At 39.3% G+C, this 25,136-nt stretch overlaps 1 protein-coding gene across 3 annotated transcripts in view; it reads right to left on the bottom strand.

Annotated features, from left to right (window-relative positions):
* The window catches only part of LOC115060987 (microtubule-associated protein 4), an 86,682-nt gene that overhangs the window by 53,857 nt on the left and 7,689 nt on the right, over nt 1-25,136 (bottom strand). For all 3 annotated transcript variants that reach the window (XM_029529189.1, XM_029529192.1, XM_029529188.1), the window contains exons 2-3: nt 11,320-11,505; nt 8,765-8,821 (exon numbers count right to left, since the gene is read on the bottom strand). In XM_029529189.1, the coding sequence (XP_029385049.1) occupies nt 8,765-8,821; nt 11,320-11,503 (241 nt within the window). In that variant the 5' untranslated portion in view covers nt 11,504-11,505. The remainder of the gene's footprint in view (nt 1-8,764; nt 8,822-11,319; nt 11,506-25,136) is intronic.

Below are 25,136 nucleotides of genomic sequence, written 5' to 3'. Positions count from 1 at the left end.
GAGAGAGTTGTCTATGATGACCCCTTTTTCTCTCCATTCTGGTTTCCTTTCATCGAATCCAGACCTGTTATGCCATATTTCCTACACCTCGTTGTCCTTGCCTGAAACAAGTCTGCGTTTGTCTGTCTGCTAAGAGGTAAAGGCACTGAGGCTATCTCTTTGTAGCCATTTCAGTCTCACCCTAACCTTCTCCTGACCCTCTTCATGTCAGTTTTTGTTAGTCTCTATTGGCGGGGTTGAGGACTTGATATTTCATTTGCTCATATTTGCATTCCAGCTGTCATTGTTTCCAGCACTCCTCAGTGTCATGGCTAAAAGTTCACTCTGCTGAGCCTAGCAGGAGGACTTCATTTAGCTCCCACCAGAAGGGATTGTGCAGTCAGTACCTGTCAAATCAACAGATGAAGTGAACAAGTGCACACTTCAAAGTGCAGCAGAGTGGAGGAAAATCACTAGTTGTCCATGTTGATGTTTCCTATCCAAGGCATTTCACATTTGAAGCTCAAAGGCAAATCCAAAGCCTTATTCAATACATGCACACACACACACTATATTCTGACATGAAAAATTAAGAGGGGGAGATTTGCTCAGTCAAAAACATGCACTCACATGTACACGGCAATACACACAACGAGAAAGACACACAGGCCTTTGCTTGTGAAACACACACAGATGAAACACTTTCTGTCTATGGAGGAGGCATCAATGAGGGAGGAATTAGGATTTCTCCTAGCTCTGGGATTAAAGTTGCATCATGAATATTTAAAGAAGATTTATCTGCCATTGCTACCAAATCAATTCTTTCAAGAGGCAGCCAGCACAAGCTCATCAAATTACACAAAGATGATGACGTGCTCTGCTAAACATTAGGAATTGAGAATAAAATAAGGAGGTGGCATGATAAAAAGCAGGTCAAGATGAGTTTGACTTCATTATATATATCTTTCTGTGTTTCATTATTAAGAAAACAAAGATGGTCCATGTCAGGTCCTGAAGGTTTTTTTGTTTTATTTGTTTGTCTTTTTAAATCAAAACAGCCCCCACTGGGATCAGTTGATATATTTCACTCTTCACTGATTGAGTGGCATATGTGGTCCCTGCTGAGCCTATGATGTAACAACTTCATAGAGTGAAGATCAATAATGTATTAAACATACTGTAGTCGTGACAGAGCTTCAAGGTCTTCAGATGCGACACTTGTGTTTACACTGGATGGGCACATGCACATTATATACTGTCAGCTCTTTATATGTACAACAGCTCAACTCTCCATCCACTCTTGTCTTTTAAATTCAGTTTTCTTTTTCAACTTCCTTCACTCGCCCTTTCCACCCTCTTCAAGGGTAATATAGGATAACAGCTGTTTGGAATGAGGCAGCCATGGGATTTGGAAGCACGCACATGTAAACGCGTGTGTGTTTGTGGTGCATGCTCGTAAAGGTACGGGATGATCCCTCCACTGAAAAGCACATCTGCTTACACAGAGGACTTGTTCGATTCCTCTCCTTGTTTTTTTTTTTTTTTCAGCCACACTGCAACTCTCTGAGCCTAAGTAGGACAGGCTGCCCCACATAGATACTCGCATTCAGGGATGTACATCCTGACAAAGTGCATTGCACAGGTAAGCATGGCCTGCTTGTCTGAGCAGAACAGTTTATCCCACAACCACTCAGCAAGTCCATTAGGGGGTAGAAGTTATTTAAATGGGGTCACTTATTATTCATTATTCTGATGTTATGAAGTGATGAGCCTATAAAATACTGTTAAACAAGTGGAACCTATCACATTTTCCCAGAAGAGAGTTACTCCTCAGATTGTTTGTTTAATCCAAGCAACAGTTCAAACCCAAAGATATTTTGTTTATAATCAAATAGAATATTTTCAAGCGTTTTTTGACCTGGAGACACGGTAGTCGTAGAATGTGACTAGTTCCTTTGGCTACCGTGACGACCCTGTGGCATCGTTTTTTCAGACTCTCACTGTCATGGAAATGGCATTTAAGAATATATATCTTTCTGTGTTTCATCATCTCCTCGTGAAGCTTGTGTGATTTTGGGAGGAACTTACCAAATGGATCGGAGAGATGTTTGTCTCAATTAGATCGACATGATAAAGTAAAATACTTAACGGTTCACTTCTGTGGTGGTGTGGTTTGAGATCTCACGGTGACATTTGCCAGCTCCATTTTCTAAATGTTGAAAGAAAACTTAAAAGTAAAACTGGAAGTTTTAAGCAAAAGGTTTAGTTTATTGATTTTGCTTCTAATAGGAACAAACTGCAGTACTTAAGACCTGTTTTTTCTGGAGAGAATAACACTTTGTGGTCATTAAAGTAAAGACTTTAAAAAAAAAAATTTGAAAATTTGAAATTATTTTGTTTCCATTTACAATTGTTCTACATATTATACGCTGGGGTGGTGCACTAATGATAGAGAGTAGGCTTTGTTAATCATCTATTTGGCTACAAGGAGACCAGGGACAGTTGTAACAAGGTTGTAAGACCTTGAATTTCTCCAATCAGAAGCAAACTAGAGTGTAATACTCACTGTGTACATTCCCAGTTAGACTGCCTTTATGCAAACAAAAAATAGCCGCATTTGAAAATACCAGAGAAAGTTATCATTTAAAGTGTATTTTTTGGATACTCTTCTGAGATCAAATGTCTAGGGGTCCAAACAAGTATTATCAGAATCACTGTTCTGTAGGCTATAAATAGAAAAGACTAATGTGTGTCAAGCTGGCTTCTTCTCATTAAGTGAAAACCTGACTGGTCAGACAGAGATGTAGCACCTTATCACAACCTTCCCTGAGCCAAATAGTCAGTCACATTCATTATAATTCTTTCTCTCATTGTTTCATTCTTTAATTTCATAAACATTATCAACTTAAATCTTTTCTTTATCCCTTGCATTGCTTGATCACCAAATATCATACCATAGCTTTAAGAGCTCATTGTGCCCTATCAACTGCTTGACAATTTCTTCACAGGACTTTTTTCCTTCTGACTCAGCTGCACAAAACAATCTGTCACATCAAACCAGAGAGGCAGTAGATGTGATAAATTTTAAAATGTAAAAGATAATTTATCTCGTGTCAGTTCTTGTTCAGTATGACAAAAAAAGATTTAGGCCAATTTAGGTCTGATAAATGAAACAATTTACAACAAGCGTATGCATTAGGCCTACATAAATAATCAGTTGCATGGTAGTAGTCAGTACAAACACATGTTTGCTTACAGCATGCCATATATCAGAAAGAGAAGGGAGTTCCACTTCCTTTGCTGGGGAACACTTCAGATAAAATAAAACAGGACACATCAGTCAGCGGAGTGGCCAAATCAAGTGGCAATAGACACAATAACATGAACGATCAATAATCATTTTCAACTTGTTCATACTTAAATACAACCACTCAAATACATTGTGTCAGTAGTTGACATATTGACATTTATATACAGCAAATTGACTGTTACAGTGTAAACAGTTTTTGATTTATAGGAGAAATCACAAAAAAGTCTACAACCGTTCCTGCTCTATCTGACTGCAGAAGACACAGCTGAGTTGACATACTGCCTATAATGAAAACCATGGATGTGTTTCAACAGCTACATCTAAAACAACTGTAATGGAGTCGTGCGAAAAATATAATGAGAATATGGCAACAGACTCTACTTGGTTCATATTTTAGATACAAATTTTAGTTTTAAGTTTTGTTTTAAGCGCTCGACTAGAAGTTTAAAGAAACAACAGCCACATTTTCCACCTCAGTCTGGTGTAAAACCTAATTTCCATGTTTCAATGAAATTTGTCAAATATAATGCTGGAAAAATCTACTGGAGACGGGGTCAGATTTCCCCGTTGGCCTGTCTCCTCCAAAAAAAGTAACCATTGTTGAGCATAAAACACTCAAGCTGGTCATGTTGAAAGGTGATTACAAATTTTATTTTCTAGTTTGTGGATTTTGTCTTTTGTGTATGTGACCACAGCACAGTTTTAAAAAAGTTACATGAAAAGCAAATGAGTCTCTCTTGTGCAATCTGTGCGTCAGCGAAGCTTTAAGATAATGATCGCTAGCAAACCTCTTCACAGAAAGCAAAATCCTCCTCAATTCTTTTTCTGATTATTTTAAAGATAGAACAAAAAAGCGAGAGAAATTGTTGGTTTTTATTAGTCCTCTGTCCAACAAAGGAAAGAGTAATAAAGTAATGTGTTTTGTAATCGCAGAGACACATCCCTCAGAAGGAAAGGACAAGCATTTCCCTGAGGCACAAACTAATCTCTCAGCTTTACAAAGTAAAACCCTCCACCTCCCAAGCTTACAGCCAGTATGACTAAACTTTTGTACTCTTAGAAGGCTGCAAAAGTATAAGAAACAGGAAATAATGCTGCAGTGGGCAGGAACAGAATGAGCCAAGAGAAGAAGACAACAGCAGTCAGACATTAGATACAACGTTTAGTTCAGGTTGGTTAGAAGAAGAAAGAGATACCCAAAAGCCAGGTAAGTGTGTGTTATATATTGGTTTATTAGCACAAGGTGCATGGAGACAACAGGAAGATACATCTATAAAAACACACCGTTTTGAACAAGTAAAGAAAAAAAGTTGAACCTAACCCTGTGAGGAACATATATGACTGTTTGCAGCCTTGAGAGGGTCGGGTGAGTTTATTATGAAAAAGAAATAATGGCAAACTACTGAAGCTCACTGGGTCTCATTCACTTTAAAGAGTCAATTTATCTAAATCACACACATGAAAAATGCCCCTTGTTTTGTCTTAGTATGCGGTAACTTTCCAATTAATGTACCCAAGTTTTATTGATTGATGATTATTGCCACACTAATACAGTGGAGTTGTATTTGCGGTATATATATATTTTTATAGATTTAAAAACCTTAAATCCTTCATAAAGGAGTGAGGGAATGCTACATGGCCCTTGCACATTTGATAGCAAGTGGGGTAGAAGTTCTAAAATCCTATTTATATTTACAGAAACTACTCCCCTTCTCTGGCCAATCCTTAAAACCTTTTGTGCTCCGTTTTGAAGGGGACTATTTTTTTGGGTAGAAGCAAAGAAACAGCCCGTTCACAAACTTACTTTTACTTTCCCTTGAAGACTTTCATCACTTTAAAGAAAAATCTTGCCTAAGAAATCAATCAATTATGTGCATATTTGGTGAATGAGACCCAGTAATTCTTTACTGATTATATTGTGTTAACATGGCTAACAGCAGACTGTTATCTCAAAAGTAAATCCTAACAAGTTAGTTTTGAGTGTTTGATTGATTGACTGAATTTATTGCATATATAGAAACACAATCAAGCAACAGACAAAACAAAAACATAATTAGTAGCCGATGAAATAACGATTTGAAATTTTAAGACAAACTGAGACAAATTAAAGAACTACAAATCTACTGAAGAAAAGACTAATGGGACGTCTATTACATTCTTTACATGAATGATTGTCCAGTGAACATCTGCATTTAGTATTTTCTTTTCTATCAATTCAGTTGAGGGAACACTAAAAGAAGTGCAAAGCAGATCAACAGTCCTGATTCAACATTTTTGGGGAAAGGTGACCACAGGTTTTCATTTCAAGAGAAAATGGTGTTTGACAAAAATACAAATAATCCTTTGGTGGGTAAATATGTGTTTGTGTGTGCGCTGGTTTGCTGGGTGCTGATGGATCAGGCTGGCAGCACTGAGAACTCAGTTTGAAAGTTTCAGGCAGAAAGAGAAGGGCTGGCTGCTGCATTGTGTCTGTTCCTCAGTGTGTGAGGACATAAATGTCTGTGTCAACTTCAGTGTAAAAATGCTACTCTTTTTGATTCATTTATGCCCCAGAAAACTATTACATACACCAATTTGATCAAAAAGAAACAGACAAGGAGAGAACATTCAGTTGGCACAGTGGGAATATTATCATTTTTGGCAAAGAAAAACTCCAGACAAAAAAAAAAAAAAAAACAACTAATTGAATTTCATATGTGACTCTATGTGTATGTCCAAAAACAGTTGTGTGTCAGAGAAACCCAATTTAGCCAGCATAGTGAATTACAGTATGTTAACGCATTACTTGGAGGAGCAGCATGTGCTGATGTCAGGAAAGCATATCATGGTTGTGTGTATGTTTGCACATGTGTGTTTGTGTATGGGTGTGTGTGTATATGTGTGTGGAAAGGAAGCATGGGGGGAGGAAAGAGGTGCACAGAAGCGGAAGCACAGCTGATTGACAGTCGGCATGGTGATGGAGGTGGGTTCTAGTCCTCTGAAGCATGGGGATCAAGAAAGAGGGAGAAAAGCAAAATAAAGGGGAGAACGGGAGACGGAGTAGAAGAATGGTATGGACAGCAGCAAGGGAGGAGATAGAGAAAGTAATACAAGTGCACCAACAAAGGATGCCTCATTCAGGAGGAGAGAAAATTTGTAAAAAAGAAAAAAAGAAAAAAAAAAAAAAGAGAAATGAAGATTTTAAAATATGAGAGAATAAATATAAAAATATATGTTTATGTGGAGGGAAAAGAGGATAAGGGGTGAAAGAATAAAGGGAAAAGAAGGAAGAAAGCAGGTTAGTAAAGCTGTCATAAAATCCTCTACTACTTATCTAAAACATATCAAATAGTTGACCAACATGAGAAAAGCCAGATTTAACAGTGCACGTCATCTGATATTGGTCAAATATTTCTATACCATCCACTTTTCATGCCATGCAGTCGTGTCATGCAGCATCACAGCACAAGCACATTCATACACACACGCACACACACACATCTGCACTTGCCCTGTCAGGATTCAGCTTACGCTCTCAATTCTGTGACCCAGTTACTACTTATACTGCCTGTGTCCTGCGTTCTCTCCCTGGGGTGTGCAGGAATAACAATGATGAATGGATCCAACACACGAAGACAAAGCCAAGGCTCTGTCTACTGATGTAGGCCCACTTAATTATATCACACCTCACACTGTACTTTTTGTGCGGATATAATGATATCACTGGGGACTAATCGAAACTTACACTGGACGTCCATTCAACGACAATTCCTTTGATCAGAAATACACACATACAGCTACGTAGCCATGGTGAAAAGAGCACACCCATGCCATGCAAACAGCCAGACAGCTAAGCAGTGAACATGCTGACATGAATGTTTGATTTAATCCAGATCACTCCTCCTACTGTCACCAGCATCCATCCCATTCAGAGGAAAAGATTTATTCTTATAATAATGATGGACAAAGGGTTGGAAACCTGTCAAAGGGAGATGGTGGGGCAATAATATAACGCATTCAGTGAGGCTGAGCTCTTTGTTCTCATCCTTATTTTTTTCCTTTCACTTTTAACAAGGCTCAAATTTCACACAGAGCTTTTGGCAGCACAAGCCAGCCACCATAATGCTGCTTCCACACCATATGTACTTGCATGTGTGGCTTTTGTGATGTAGGATAAGGAGCATTAAAAGACAATCCAACAAAGCAGTTCATGAGAATTCGGCTTTTGTAACCTGAAAAACTCATTGTACATGCCCCGGGGGTTCAAAGATTTGCAAACTGAAATGAACATTTTCTCTATTCTTGACTAAAGAGAAATCGGTACCAACAAAATATCACCACAAGTGGTTTTACAGATAAAGAGACTTAATAAAAATGCTGATTGCAAAACATGAAGTGGAAAGTTGCCTGTGCAGGCCAGTTCAAGTTGAATGGCCTTTTTAGTTATCAAAGAGTTCATCAGTAAAATGTTTGTTTTGGATTTCAGACCAGTGTGTGTCTCTACAGCAGATCTGTCTGCATCACATTTTCTCCCAGGCTGCTGATGTTAACTTCACACAGGCCTACACACAGATATATAAACAGCTCTGGCAACCTTTTATTTATATTCCTGTCTGAGGACAGTCCCTCCACAGTAGATCAGCATCTACATATTCAATACATGCACACTCTTAATAGAGTCAAAGTGGTGATATCCATGCAAGAAAAGGAAGAGCTGCTTTGTTTTCACAGAAAAGATTAATTTCTTTAACTGGAGAGAGCAAGAAATGGCTGTGGGCAGCCTCTCATTTACAGCAGGACAGAGTGGTACCCTGTCAGTTTTTCCCTCGTAGAGTAGCCAGACTCATTGATGGATCCACAGGTATCAACAGCAGAGCCCCAAGTACACATCCCAACAGCCCTTACCACCCCATATATTCACAGGTGCAGGATGTAGAACAGTGGCTTCATGATGAGCCTATGACACTGTACTGTATTGGCAGCTATACACAGGCTAATGGTGAAGTGATGTTGAAATGCTGTGTGGGGATACATAGTCAGCCAAAATGAAATTGGGAATTGATGAGTTTAGCAACTTGAGAACGCTTACGATCTACAAAAAATTAGATAAAAAAAAAAAAAAATCCTGGATATTTCAAAGGACAATTTCAGTATCTTTATTGAAATATATACCACTACTTTTCACTGAGGAGGATTATCTCCCAGGCAGTGAGGACTCGTTCAACTGCTTCTAGGATTAAAACAGCAGCAGTCTTGTTCCTCGGAGGACCTTGAAAGCAAGCTGGTAAGAACCAACATCCTGCTCTCTGTGACAAATAACACTAAGGGGATGCACACATACAGACACACACAACCAAAATGTGGCAAAAAACAGGAAGGAAGTAAACAAGGTTGAAAGACTAGAGAAGAATTAAAGGCCATGATTGAAGGATGGCAATGACAACGACGCCTTAGCAGACTGACTGACGGCAGATGGAATTATGGGATATTTCTTACCAGGCTTTTGTACCCCATGAGCTTCCTGCTCGCCATTCTCCAACGAAGTACCAGTGTCTACACACAGACACACATGCATACAAAAAACAATCAGACACGTTACGATCTGTCTGACTGGAAATGACTGGACAAGACAGAAAAATCAATCTGCAGTGTGTTGGTCTGTATGTGAAAACCTGAAAGAATACGTGTACTCAGATGGAAACTGCTGACTCTGATGTTTCAGGCTTTATAAATGGCCCCTTGAAGTATTTGTACTATATGAATGTGCAGAGTTCTGTGCACCTGTGAGTGTGTTTGCTAATACCACAATGACAAGCTATGTCCAGGTTGTGGGAAGGCAGAGGGCAGCAGATATCTGCTGGTGTCAGGGTGGGATGCAGGAGGAGGTGATGCTGTGTGACATCCAAATGCTGAATCGCGCAACTTTGTACAGCAGAGAAATTATATAACACGGATAATGTACTTTATCAACACATCAAGGCACTGACTTACAAGGGCACAGATGACACGCACATAAACAAACACAGAAATACACATGCATATACACAACAGTGCTTTTAGAAACTGGGAAATGGACTGTGTTTATTGTTACTGCAGATATTCACCTTTCGCACAGGCAGCTGAGCCCCAGCACCACGCAAGGTGTTGGTCTAACTCCTTGTAGCTCATGGCTTTGCTCAAAGACACCATTAGCAAGCTACTGCTATGTTTGGATAAAGGTAAAGTTCAACATAGTCCAACATTATTGCCTTTTTGTGTGTGTATATATAAAAGGTATATATACACATACAGTGCACACACACATTAAAGCGATAGCTGGGTGTGTGTGCTACTTATGTATAATCAGTGCGTTACCTGCAAACATATTTAAGCCACTATAGCATTCTCACAGAAATTATCAACAGCTTAACTGTGTGTTTTGTATTGAAAAATGTTGTGTTCAGACCCTCAAGCACAGTTCCTGTGTGTATTCTTCTGCTCCACAGATCAGCTGTTTCAGTCAGTCAGAGCTAAGTAGCTAAAACACATTTTTCTCTTGTCCCAGTCCACAGCAGCACATCCTGTCAGTGCTCCTGCTGCTGAGCTCTATCTACTGCAGGTAACCCACTGACTGTAGATTAGTACCCCCTGTGTCACATGACCTTTGAGACAGGGGCTCTCACTTTCACATAGAGCCCAGCATGTAAGCAAAGCCATGCAAAAATCCAGAGAGCTGCATGCCACACATACATACAAACACAGGAGCCACAGACCACAAGATACTCATCAAAAATACACCAAGCATAAAGAGTGCATGTTAAATGGGCACCAAAAAAACAACTCCAATGAAAAAACAAATCTGTGCCTCCTCTGTCTGGCTCTGCTGCTGACAGTACAATAAACTGTGGGCTGCCTCGCCCTGCTGTTTGGCACTCAGATTGTCAGCATGTCAGCATTTGTCCAAATGCACACTGTGTGCCAGAGTCGATCACTGGCAACACCACCCACGGCCCATCCTGCAGCCGGCTGTCACTGTCGAGCGCCCACACAGTCTGACTGTCTGACCAGAGTGTCTGGGTAGCCAAAACAGACCTTAGAGCTGAGGCGTCCCTGTTCACTGTCACTTCCTTTTATCAAGTTACGTACTCAACTGGTTGTTTGACACATCAACTGTTTATCCATCTGTTTACTTCTCTCCCTCAATGCATATTTTTTATTTCAATCAAACCAAATTTATTCATGTGCAGTCTAATCCATCCACATGCACTACAGTCAAATAAGATTGGTAAATGGTTACTGTACCAGTGAAAGTGGCAATATAACTTCCTGTTTATTTCCCAATGTTACCATTCAGAAGGGATATTCAACGTGGTGACTGCTAGTCTGCTAAGCCTGTGGCTACTATCTTCCCTATGACTAAGTGACAGTGGAGCAGATCAAAAATGGGAGCCAATGTCCAGCAGCGGCTGATACAATCACTTACTTAGGAGCAACTGCAGTTCATATTGCATAACATAGATTCTCATTCCGTTTAAGATTCTTCTGATGCTATTTATTTAAGGAGCACAAATAAAAGAGCAAATTTTTTTCAGACACTAAAAAGATTGTGTTTAGTGTTATGAGGGCACTTTTGCATGTTTGACTGTGAGAAGCAGCTAAACTTTTATTTAAAGCTGTACTATGTAATATTTTGTAGTATATAAATTATAATGAGTCCTGTGGAGACAGGGCACAACAGGCTACTGATGTGACTCTAAAACTTTAGTCGTAAACATGTTTTATTTGTTCAATGGTTTTCCTGCATGCATTTCCTGGGCTTCTTTTGGCTACCCTGGTCTTTGGTAGGCAGGTAGTGAGGAAGTTGTAGGTGGAACTAGAGTCCTCGACAAAACCTGAAGTCAGTTCTCTTTTCTCTGTTTGCACTGCCTCTCTTTTGTCATGATCAATTCTCCATCTGCCAACGGTTAGCACCTTGTCCTGGCATAACCATTATAAGTCCAATTAGAAGAGAAGGGAAAGGACTGTTGTGACTTCTACAGCGACAACACATATTACTGTCACTGCCACCTCACCTGCCCTGGTGTCATCATTGTCCAGCAGGGGGATGTAGTCTGTCTTTCCCACTGTCTCTCCAACTTGATCGTCAAAGGCCTCTGCCTCCAGCTGAGCCACAAAGTCCCGCTCGACCAGGGCCTCTGGGCCCGGCTGGGGAGCGTCTGTCAGCGCATCACTCAGACTTAGGTCCAACTCTGCCATGACTGCACAGAAACAAAGAAATTATTAAATAGAGAAACAGTTAAAATTTTGGCATTTAATAAACAGTGCTAAACCAAGTAAGTCACAAAAGCAGGTGTTCATGAAACAGCAGGAACATAAAAACTCCTCTTCCCTTCCTATACTACTGTAGAAGGGTGGCGGGCATGGTAGATATGTAGGGTTCATTTAGCAAAACAAAAGACACAGTAATTCTTAGTTTCTAATCAATGCTCACAAATGAACTCATAACTATGAAATCTATTTTCCATTCTGCCTCACTGGTCTTTTAAGAAAATAGTAGGAATATCAAAATTGAAGTCACGGTGATAGCAAATCTGAAAGAAACTATGAATGTCTGTACCTACATATTTAAAATGTCTTTTTTACTTTCATATTGCTAAAACTGCTTATTTTAAGTTATGGTTGCTAATGAAAACAAAATAATTTTCTTTTATTCCCGTAACAGTTAAAATTACAGAGTGCTGGCAAGACTTTTGTAAACTGGACAATAATTTTATGGAGAGATTCATAATGGAATCAGCCAAGGCACTGAAGTTGAAATGGGGAGATAAATAAGGAAGTAGAGGGAAAGTAAAGAGGAGAAATGCAGAGGCAAAGGTGAATGAGATGGAAATGGAGATGAGAATTGGTTAAAGAAAGTGAGAGGGGGGGAAAAAAAAAAAAAAAAAAAAAATCACATATTTGAAGTGAATAGGGACACAGGTTTGTGTCTTCAGCTGGCATCCAAGTGGCCAAACAGAAACGACAACACAACCAGACGTGGCAGGCATTCATCTTACCGAAGTGTCCCTCAGCAACACACTGAAGGGCAAAAAGAAATGCAAGCCCTGAGCCTGATCTCTGAGCTGTCTCTGAGGCAGCTAGCTTTAAATCAGACAGCAACCAAAGTAAAATACCACTGTCTACCACAGGGAGGCACAGTTTCAATTGGGTTCATGCAGCAGAAAGGTAATACATGACTGGAAACGCAGACACACAAGCTGTACCTAAACAAGGACTCACACACAAAGAGACACACATCCGAGCAGTCATCAGCTCATCTGAGAGCTCAGCTGACCAATGGGCACCAGGGGAATCTGCCGAGTCATGTTGTGTCATCTTCCAACTATAATGCCAGATTATCTTCAGTGCCAACAGCAGCTGGCCTTTCTCTGCTCATCAGAGACTCTGTTCATCTGTCTCATCTCCATTTTACACTTCTCCTTCCAATATCTACATAAACCACATTTCACATCTTTACCCCAGAAAAATGATCTCTTCCCTTTTTGTTGAACTTCCTTTTCTCACATTATTAGAAAATCGCAAAGATATGGTTCAAGGTCTTGCTCAAGGGTAATACAGGGGAACGCTGTCTGCAAAGAGGATCAGTGCTGAGACCTTTGAGTTATTACAGTATCCTGTCTGGCTGCCTGGCTACTCCTACACCTACAAATGACTGAATCCTTCTCCTAAACTGTAGCTAAACAACTGCAAGATATCAATGTATCAAAACGGAGTCACTGAAAATACGTGTTAACAAATTTTCACCCGCAATATATTCTTCTGCAATAAACATTGGCATCAAATGTTTTGTTGAATTTAAGACATGAATTTCAATGGAGGGATTTTGGAATACAATTTCTTTGTATGATCAGCCAAGACAGGTCAAAGCTCAAATACAACTCCACAGCCCCATCTGCTGGATATCTATTTCTATGCTGCACAGAACAGGTGAAAGCACACTACAAAACCTACTTTCATATCACAATTTCTGTCCCCTTAGTTTATCCAACATGTGTTTCAGTTACAATTTGCACCCAATGGACTAGTGATTTAGATGTCTAATATGCTGCATAATTCCTTTCTTACCGTTAATATTTGCTTAGTACACTGGCACAAACACGCTTGACTCTCAACTGTTAACTGTTAACTGTTGTTTCAGGAATTTGGAGATGCTTTCCTGCTTAACGCAAATAAACTCAGGTCCATAACAACATGTTTGACAACTTTGACTGTGCTGCATGGAGCTCTAACCTCGAAATCTGCATTGGGCCTGACTAACCATGGATGCCAACTGGATGATATCGCATTTCCATGATGTGCCCAGAAATCAAAGTGAAGCAGGAATTATATTTTCAATATAGATTTGAGTTTGACGTTAGAAATGCAGTAGAGACTTGCAGCTCCAATGACCATGTTATCTTTTAACGGTAGCTCCTGAATTGTGTATGTTATTGGGAGGAAAATGCTTTTTCCATATTCAAGGATTTTGCCCAACAGACATATTAAATATTAATTTAACGTTAACTGAAAAATTCCAATAGCTTCAGAGTGTTCAGCTGCTGGAGCAGAGAAAAGCCTACAGCAGCTGCAAATGAGTCATAACCCGAAAGGGAAACTGTGGGTGTCGCTGTTGTGGCTGAGCAGTAACAAAGCTCTCAAACCAACAGTATTAGATACCATGCTGGACAGTCAGTACAACTACTGATAATCTATCTGTCTCATAGACAGTCAGCCAGTCTTCTAGTTAGTAAATATCTGGAGGCCAAATAAAATATAAGATTTAGTGAGCAGCAGGCAGATTCTGAATAAGGAATATAAATAAACTAAATGTGGGTGTACTCATGCCTGACTGCCAGTGTATCAGCAGGAGCAAATGAGACCCCAGTGCTGAGGCCAGGGTGTGTCACAGGAAGACTGTTGACTACTGCCTCAACCACAAAGCCATGCTGGTTAGAAACACTCCCCCACTTTCCATATTTAACCCCACGTCATCTGTGTGTGTTTAGAATACACTACATTATTTGTACCAGCTGCAAGGTGAGTAGGGTGATCCCTGCCAGACAGTCTATCAAGGATTTCACTGAACACGGCCATTTGAGTAGCTGAAAAACTATTAAGACAGACTTTTTTTTGTTTGTTCTTTTGTGGCTCCTTCAGCTTCTACATATGACCACAGGAGCAGAACCTTTTCATTAGCCTGGAGTAGAGTAGATTTGGATTTGGGTTCAGAGAATCACAAACCTAAAAGGATCTTTGGACCCTGGTGAGGTGTTGTAGTTTAAGCTGAGCTACTGTTTTCCATCTCCTGCTATCAACTATGGTGTGGCCACTCAGTAATAATCTGAATTCAACAAAGGAAGGAAATCCACAGAAAGAGCAGTTCTATTGTGTTGTCTGCTAACAAATGTTCAAGTGTTTGTGTGGATTAGTTGTGCATTCATGTGTAAACCCATATGTGTCTATATATGTGCGTTCTCAGGCCGGTGGGTGTGAGTCCTCCAACTGCCAAAAGGCAGAGGTGAAGGGTATGCCATTTTTTAATCTGCTGTGACACACCACTATTGTATGTAAACAAAAAAAAAACAAAACAAAACACAATGACAAGCAGACAGTGATCACTGATAGAAGCATGAAATACTATGCACAACTGAACATTTTACAAAAACATTAAACTACATTTTGTATGAACAATAATGCAATTACAATTAAATTGTAAATACAAAATCTTACCTTAACAAAGCATCAGCACAATCTTAAGCATTTCAACACTAAGCCATAGTTTGCTGTTATTAGGATATTAGTTGTATTTCTGACACTACTAAAGAAAATGTCAATTTAATGTGTTATGTAATGTGTTATATGTGTTAAGCTCTTCAGAGTTTTTAAAACTAGGGCCTTAAAGAGCTGATCTTTTATAGTAAAGACATTTTGATACCTCACTTCTAATTGCCAATCGAAACTTTCAACTTGCTTGATGTAATGACCCATGTGTGGTCTCCTCTATCCATGCTGTGTGTAACATTTATTCAATCCCAGCTTATACTGGGTGAGTGTGGGGTACACCCTGAACAGGTCACCAGTCCATCACAGGGCTCTTTGTGTAACGGTTGCTGTGTATAAAAACTGGAGTGGATGCTGGCCACCAGCCTATAGTAAGCTCACATGCAGACTGCTAAAGATGAGCAAAGAAGGAAAATTTTAAATTCACAGGTCTTTCACGAAACTAGCTGGTGTGAATCACACATAGCTGGACACCATGGCAGTGTCCCCACTAGTGTTTTTTGCAAAAGGACGGAAAAGGAACTGCTTGTGTTAAGGTTCCTAAAGAGTTAGAAGCCGAACACGGTCAGTCCAGCCTTGACAGCCCATAATTACATAATTGTGAAAACCTTGTACATGTTTGCAGAGCCCACAGCTTAATTCCAGAAGAGCCATTGCATCACTACAAACCTGGACAAGTCGTTTTGGAGGTATGGATGAATACTTCTAAACACCAAAAGCAAATTTTGGCCACTTGACAAACATCTGGGAGAAAATCTCTAAGTTGACAAACGAGTAAAAGAGACAGCAGGATAGAGTAAATGGTGTGCTTGCAGGGGTTTTACACACTAAAAGTAGAAAGCTCCTATAGTCCAGGTGATGGGTGATGTAGGACACATGCGACCTAACCCAAAAATCACCCTGCATGATGCCTGGTAAATACTTAGGTAGGCTGGGGGTCAGATTCTGCTGCATTCAGGAACGTCATATTGGACCAGTGTTGGTCCACTACTCCTGCTCCCACATTACACCCTTCTGCAGAGAAATATTTTTTTAGCTAAGATAAACAGCACATAGCAAACTAAATCTGTGCTACTTCCCGTTGGTTGAACATTGATTTACAATCTAGATTGTAACATGTTGATAAGGTTCTCATTTTTTGTAAATCTTTAACCCTTCAGTTATAAAATACTGTGTGGGACTGATGCATTATTACATATCTCTTATATACACTTGTGCATTCCAGCTGCTAGTTTGAAACTGGATACATACCAGCTGTTGGGATATCTTGTGTACTCTAAATTGTGCCACTAGCAAGACTTTGCAGGATTAACTGCCTTGGTACAGCTAAAATTATCTCATAATTGTAACATTATCATCTGAAATAATATGAAAATGCAAACTTTGGTCTTTCTTTCAGAGCGAAAATAGAAAAAGAAAGTGAGACGGCTTGCAAGATCACTTCTGTAAAGAGCTGCCACATTCTTTGCACTCAATAGGATGTTGTCATGCTGTCTGGGGGAAATGAGAGGCCAGTGTGTACATGGATTTTTATCAAAACTAGGCAGCACTATTGAAAATTGGCAATTTCATTGCAAATGTTTGATTTCTGGCTAAACTAACACGAGTACTTTCAGGGTTTTGGCCATAAATGTGGAGCTGTTCACTGGCCAAGGTCGATGTGGCTGTAAAACAACTGCAGACTAGTTTAATAAGTGTACATTACCGGTTGTGGACCTATGATTATGGGAGGTCACATGGACAGAGCACTGAGGGAAACGCTGACCTCTCTGGTCTGGTTTGGTGTATGATGTCACCGATGGCTGGATAATTGGGTGGGATCCATCTGGCAGAGACTTGGGACTTTAAGAAGGGAGAGAAGTTATACTCTATGAGGGAACACTATGAATAGTGTGGATATTGAGCTTTTGTGTCAAACTCAAAATGTATGAAATGTAGAACCAGTGCACATCTGTAGCACTGTAACCTGAGCGTTAGGGTTGCAAGATGGGTGGTGTTGGAGACAATCCCTACATACGAATATTTCAATGTAATTATATCTTATATCTTATTTTTGTAGTTTTCCATCTTTTCTTTTGCTTTATTTTGCATCTAAAATGTGAGGATTTGCCGTTGTGTTAGTATGTCTGACTGTAAACCATTTTTAAGACATGACTGCTCACTGTCAGAAATGGTGATGAACACATAGTCACATAGTCTTATCTAAAATAGCCAAACTAATGTTCACATCATTAAACTTGAATATTACAAAAGAAAAAAATTAAATCTATTGAAACTATACAAAATCCTTACTAACACACATGCATTATGAGCTGTGTGACTTATGTATTAACACATATGGCTCAACTTGGTCTGGAAAATCAACATGTGCAGTGGCCTGGGCTAGGAGCCACTTCGGACAGCTCATCTCTGGTGTCACTTTCTAAGAGAGGTGGGAAACTTTCTCTAAATGCTCATCTTACTCAGTTATAATACAAATGGGTGTGTAGTGTGGCAGTGAGTCTTGCTTTGGTTGTGTGGAAAAGGTTTGGTTTGAAAGCCATTGTTGTGAGGCCAGTTTGGCTACTTCTCACAACTTCAACAGCTGTTTAGGGCTGAAGATGTGGTTTTATGATTCGTATTACAAGTGTTTGTGTTCTGAAGTAACATACTGATTAAGAAAGTATCAAAAATATCAGGTTTCATACTGCTCTGCAATCATCACAATGTTGCAGTAGGAGACGTTTGGAATTAGTCATTATCACACACATGACCTGGTTTTGTAATAATAGTGCATGGAGAAATTAAAAAAGTGGTACATAAATATTTACTGAAAAAGTAATAAATATATTTCATTGGTTGAAACTTGAAAAACCCATTATATCAAGAAATAAAAAACATACTTTGAATATCTGTAATTCGCAATTTTAATTAAAGGTTTGAATTAATTCAAATGCATGTCACACTACTAGTATTCATGCTCACAAGTTCAGATTCAGACTAGAAGCCAAAATTCAGATATCAGGATGTACAAATGGCATTTAAGGTATCCTTCCAAGAAGTTTATATTAAAAATGCTCCAGTACAATCCTTGTTAAAAAAACGTTTCTAGCTTTAAGTCATAGGTGTTTACTACTCATTTATCTGTTTTGGGCACAACCTGCTCTCTGAGTTACACCATGGCTGATGAACCAGAACTGAGGGGATCAACTTCAAAGGCTCAGCACTACCATCTATGCATCTGTGAGAGACTACAAGATGCAGAAATACTTCTAAGAACGATGCCATTACTCGCAGTAACATAAGCACATTCAAACACACAGTAAGAACCTCCTCTTTCACTTTGCATGAAAGAAGAAAAAGGACAGTGAAGCAGGAGACTCCGTCATCTGATACCTGTTCACACCCTGTAAATCATGACCCCACATGCACCCACAGGGGAATCCTCCACCCCGTCATATGGAGACTTCATATAATAAAACCTCCTCACCGCACGGACTTGTGAAAACTGTAAGAATGAGCTTCCATAAATGTGAAAATTATATTCTGAAACACTAAATAAATTTGGTTAGTGCAACAGAACAATTTAATTAGTTGTAAGTAAAAAAAAAAAGACAAAATCTGTGAATGTAAACCCTTTTTTTTTTTGCTGGTGTGGCTCTGTGTGTGTGTGTGTGTGTGTGTGTGTTTGTGTGTGTACACACTGAGGTCTGAGGTGTCCAGCTGCCATTGCACTAATCTGAGTGAGATGCTAACACTGACATTCCTCCCAGGCCATTCAGTCCATTTAATCAGACTACACAATCACAGCTTTTGTCATCATACACATATACACACACACACACACACACACACACACACACACACACATTTGCGTGCACAGACTCACACATGCACACAAAGAGAATGGGAAACAATATAGGTATTCCTCAAACAGAGCTACCAACAACATATCATACATCGCATCAACATATCATAGGATATTTTAGTGCAGGTTCTATAAATTTTGTTATCTTTGATTAACATCATCAGTAAAAGAAATATTATCAATTGTTTGTACAATTGTACAAAACAAGTGCAGACATGATGGTTATGGTTTCACAACATGCATGAATATCACATATTGGAAAATTGAAAATACACAAATTTCATGTGCAATAAAGAGGTAATGGGGCACACAATAATATCATCATTATTTCTATATATTTTTTTCCAGGGAAAGTGAGATGCAAATATTACAATTCCCATCAGCGTTCCTGCTACCTTAAAAAAATAATGAGCACTTCAATTTAGTTTTTTTTAACTTTGACGTAGCAGTCTTGAACTGAGGTATCTCATCTAAAATTTAAAACAGCCTCTCTTTAGTGCTGATATCACACCCATGCCTTCAGGAAATACACAGTGTCTGTTTTTTCAGTGTTTGCAGAGAGCTGTGAAACCTGCGAGAAAAATGTGGAATTGTTTCCAAAGAGTCAAGCTTTATTACAAAGAAGCACTGAGAGAAACGGTTTTTTTCTGAGAGTCTTCTTTTCACCAGCCTTTTGGTGCAGGATCCTTGTAACAAAATCCCAAATAGTTTGATGTGAAAAGGTTCATTTTAAATATATATTTTTTTTTATTCAACTTATAATCAATAATGATCCACATACTCTCATAGACAACATAGAATATAGTGTATAGTATTAACATTTGCTGTATTTAATTGTAGTAAATATTAACAGACAAAACAGACATTGAGACAAAACTAAATGTTGTACTTGAGTGAAAGTAAGAGTTACATATTACCGTGCTCTTATCTGACACACCCAACCAGACACACACATAAACAAACTCACTCGGAAACATGATCTGTGACACCTAATTGTACAAAATATAATACGGATGCACACGCATACTATAACATACCGTTGTTTATGTAAGTAGCTGTTGGTGTTCATGCCATCGGGCTCTGACTATTAAGAGTGGGAGTTTAAATCTCAATAAGGGAGAATGTGAGGCAAAGAAAAGAAACACAAGACAAAGCCTGCAGGCCTCTGCTTTGCCTTCAGATTTTGGGAGTTCCCTAAAACCTAAGGGAAGGGTGTGTGAGTATGTAACAGACAGAAAGACTGGGTATTGTAATTGGTTTCAGGAGGTATGCAGGTATAGTTCAGCAATCCTGAACTGTCATCTGTATCTACAGCTCCTACGAATAGGTCTGGTTGTAGAGCTGAGCAATTTATGGCCCTTTTCTGTTTCACTTTATAGTTGGGGACTTTCCTGTATTTAAAACAGGAAATCAGGTCCAATTTTAGCTGCGGGGCTCCAGTTCCCACTGTTAAAAAGTCCCTGTTTTGGAGTTATAGGACTCTAGTGATCTGCATTTTTAATGGCTTCATCAAAAAAGAACAATAAAAATGTTTACTGAATCGATCAGAATAAAAACCATGACTAATATAGAACATGTAGTTCAACTTTCTGAAATGTATGCTACTGATTTGTAAAACAGAGTCGTGGCCATAGAAATCTCAAACTTTATGCAGATGACACACAGTTTGACCAACAATATTGACTCTGATGTTGATTTATGGCACATTCATAAAGTACTATATATCCTGTCATCATTTTGTTGCTTTGCTGCAGACTTCAGCTCCAATCATTGTAAGTATGTTTTACCTTAATTCAGCAACACTAAACATCATAAAAACTAAAGCAAAACACTGTAACTGTAAAACAATCAAAGAACTAAAACAACAAAAACACAAACTATCATCAAAACACTATAACTAGCAGTTTCAAAGTGTTCTGCAAACCTGGCAAGCTGTTACTAATTTTGTGAGAAGAGGAAGTTGGCAGTTTAACCATTTGTTGATGTCACAGTAGCTTGTTTACACAGTGACATTAGCCTTTGCATTTGGACTGTAAAGCAGCTGTTTGCCTCACATACAGAAAATGGTGATCCACTGATAAAACATTCAAATAAAACATAAAACAGGTCAGAGCTAGGAGGACACACATTTTTGGAAGCCTATTACATAAAAAAGTAATGGCCAATGTATGAGCTTTTCAAGAGTTTGAAAAGTAGTGAGGCCCAAAGCACACACAGACACACAAGGTGAATTACGCTCTCAGGGATAATTAAACAGGAAGTTTAAAAAAAGGTCAGACCACTTTGTGCAGCCCATTTTGACTTGTCCATTTAGGAATGATAGAAGTGATGCATAACATGTCTGATTCATCCATCTGCACCAAAAGGCCATTAATAGCTACAGAACTTTTAGCAGGGGGGTCTTGGTCAGGTCACGGTCTTGTTTTCCAGCTCCACACCTACTACACATCAGTGTCTATGTTTACCCTGGGCTAGGAACACTTTGTCCAAATGGCCTCATCAATATCGTTTCTGTGGGCAATAGTATGTGATATAATGGCATGAACCGTGGTCCCTGATAATGGCTTTATTCACAAGTACATACAAGTCAGTCTACAGCCTTCTGCCATAAGACGACAGGACAAATAACAATGTCCAAGTAGATAAATGGCAATAGCCAATAATATATGAAATTATCTACAACACATGCACTGATTCCTGACATATTTCCCATCTGTGATCAACTACTAATTTGACACCACAGCTTCAGTTCACCCTTCTTTCCAAATCCAAAGGGGTGAAATACTGTGAAAACAGCTGTTATGGTGGCTCTGGACGAATAAAGGAATCTGAAACGGAAATAACTCCTGACAGCTTGGGTATGGAGATATTTCACTACCCAAATTAGGCTATGGGACATCAGAATATCACTGCATCTGCACTCTTTGGATTTTTTGTCTTAGAGGAGCACCAAAGTTACATTTAATCAGAACTCACCGTGTTGAACTGGCTGGGATTATAAACAAATTGACACTTCTAACTATATGAATTACTTTCATACTTGGAAAAATATTTATCATAAAAACTAGATGAAAAATTATATAAATCTTACAATTTTTAAATCCTAGGGTTATAATTTTGCTGTGACATTAACTGGAGAAACACTCAATAGATACTCAAATACTCAATATCACTCAATAGATTGATGAGTCAATCGATAACAGAGAAAGTAGGGACATGAAAATAGAATAGCAAAAGAAATATTGTAGAAATATTTCTATTCATGACGCATCAGCATGGCTGTCTGCATTAGAACTGATGGAAGGCAATGACAAGTCAAAAGAAGGCAGCAAACTAATGTGCACGTTTTGTGTTCATCTGGGTAGGGCTGCTGAATCTAAATGATAGCGCAAGCAAGGACGGACACGGACACAGACACACACACACACGGACACACGCACGTTCACTTAGACAAATTGAAACCTTAATTTTCATCTTGCCATCGGTACTGTCCTCTGGACGCAGCAACATTGGATGAGGCTGATGTGACACAGACAGATGGAGTTGGATGACGCAGTCATACACAGTCCCAGAAAAGGGCATATGCATGTTTGTGTGCTCATAACTGGATATATGCACCATTAGAAATGTAGCAGGTTGTATGTACCTAACATAAATGGTACGGAAACTTCTAGGTCTTTATGGTGCAGTTTTGGACCTCTGCAATAGAGGAAGTGAGGGCAAGCATGTGTACACCACCATATGGACAAGATTATTACATAACTGTACAGCTCTTACACACATTAACCCACATGCAATGCATAACGATGAATATGAATAATGCAGTCCTGGGCCAGTCAATAAGGGCTTTTGCTTGTACAAGGCTAAAGCACCTACAATGTCTGCGATCAGTGGAACTTTCTGTGTGTGAGAGAGAGCCCTGCTTTCATAATTAGTAGTGATTTAAAACAATGGCAGCCTCTAAAATCTGTCAACAAGCCAATGGAAAAAGGGAATAAAAGGAAAGGGCATAATGGAGCGTAAACAGGCTTGATTGATCCTCTGATGGAAGAGAGATGGTGCTGAAGAGCAATGGGTGGGGTCAACAGGGGACAGGAGGGAGTTGTGGTTCAGTATACATGAGAAGGGAGGCACAAAAAAGAGATTTGAGTTCACTTTTTCTAAGGAAAGAGATGCAAAAGCCCATTCATTACCAAATCACACAGAAAAAAAGCATTTGTTGTTTGTCTAAGAGGCTCTATCCATCATCATCTATCAGTAGTTCAGAGAACACAGAGGATGTAGCTCTACTACTGAACGAACATTTCAACTTATTTCAAATTTCTGAATCTGCAGAAATGCATTTAGAAAGACTGACTCTTTCACCACCTAAAGGTGCAGGGTAAATATCTAAACTGAATGTAAACATCTTCTGTCTGTCTACAATGAAACTCCACAGGGTCAATTTAAGGTATAATCACGACACAACAATCATTGTTCATTTATTAACTGATGGTTGCAGAAGTTTCAGAATTTAGTATTTAGAAATAGAAATTTCATTATTCAATGTGACAACGCATTGCTTTACAGAATATTACACCACCTGACTACAAGCTGATCTGTAGTTATTTAGTTTGCTGATGGAAGAAAACTTTTCAGAAGTGAGTCCACACAGCATCTATTTCTTAAGTTTACTCATACAAATACAGTGAAAGTAGTACGGCATACTGTAAGATGGGAGCAGCACTAAATGGAAAGGGAGAGATGTGAATGTGTGATGAGTGGGTGCCTCCTGATCTGCTCACATCAAGCTCTTTTCACGTGTGTGTGTGTGTGTGTGTTTGTCTTGCTGCTCTCACATCCACTCAGTGCCTTGATGGAACTCACAGTGGGTCTGTTTGAGGGAGAAGTAAAAGAGCTAGTGTTTGGACTGTGTGTGTGTGTGTGTGTGTGTGTGTGTGTGTGTGTGTATGTGTATATGTATGACACAGCTGTCTACTCGTCCTAATTGAATTACACAGAACACTCAGGACATGTTTGTGTAAATTGGCTCTTGCTCTATCGCATTAGCATGCATGTTAGAGTGCAAATCAGACAGACACACAGACAGACAGGTAGTTATGCCCACGCCCTCCATTATGCTCTCCCCTCTCCTCACCTCTTTTGGAAAGGACACACAAGCTCTGTGGCTGAATGAATTCCCTGTACGCCCCCCATGCGCTCGCCTACACACTCCGAAATACACACAGACACAGTATTTCTTTAGGAACTATGCCCTATTGTTGCAGAACCAAGCTTTACACATCGCAATGGAATGCAAAGCAGGCCAAACACACACTCACAGTCATACACATAGAGGTCAGAATCTAATCCCAAAGCAAACACTGTCACACACAGGTAGTGGCTGCGCTGTGGTCCAGGGCTAGGACATATGGGTTCACTAATATGTGTATACTCTGCAGCTTGGTCTGCTGGCTCAGTACAATAGTCGAATCAATGTGACAATAAAGTCTTTCTCTGCTCTGTTGCTCATGAACCTGACCATACTTTAAATGCTTCACATTCCTGGGGGCAGTTGTCTAATTGTGTGTTTTCCACAAGCCACATATCTCATTAATAGTCATTATATTATATTATATTATATATATATATAAATTAGGCAGTTAAGGAGTGGTATACAAAGTCCTAGGAATACACACGGTTACATGTGTTCAGGCAGTCCTGACTTGAGGCTAGGATTGCAGACAAAACTCCTCTTTTTCACACTGATCATTTCATTTTTCGAAACTAAAGCAGAGGTCAGGGCAATTTCTCATCAGTCCCCACTGTGTAAACAGACACACTTTTGACAATATACAGGGTTGGTGTGGGGATGACAGCTGCATCACAATGCAAGAAGCAGTTCACACTTCTTACTATAGCCATATATCTGTTTTTATACTGGCATTAGCAAAGCATGTCTGTGCCTGTAGCTTCACTGCAGCCTTAGTTACAGTTTTCTCATTTTAACAATTTTTCATTCACTGTCCTTGTTCTGTACTAACCCTAACCCTAGTACGCACAATCAGGGTCTCTGGCTGATTCTTTGAACTTGCCATTAAACTAGGATTACACCATTTCTGTTATGCATTACCCGTCGCAAAATGTCCACTGATGCACTGCCGTGAGCTTTACTGCCTTTTCCATGTTATGTTCAGTTTCATTTCAGGCTAATTTAAGCGAAAATCAAGACTTTGCGGTTCA

This window comes from Echeneis naucrates, chromosome 20, assembly GCF_900963305.1.
Source record: "Echeneis naucrates chromosome 20, fEcheNa1.1, whole genome shotgun sequence".
Taxonomy (NCBI): Eukaryota; Metazoa; Chordata; class Actinopteri; order Carangiformes; family Echeneidae; genus Echeneis; species Echeneis naucrates.
Note: the sequence above shows the minus strand (reverse complement) of the source record. Positions and strands in the feature narration are given on the sequence as shown.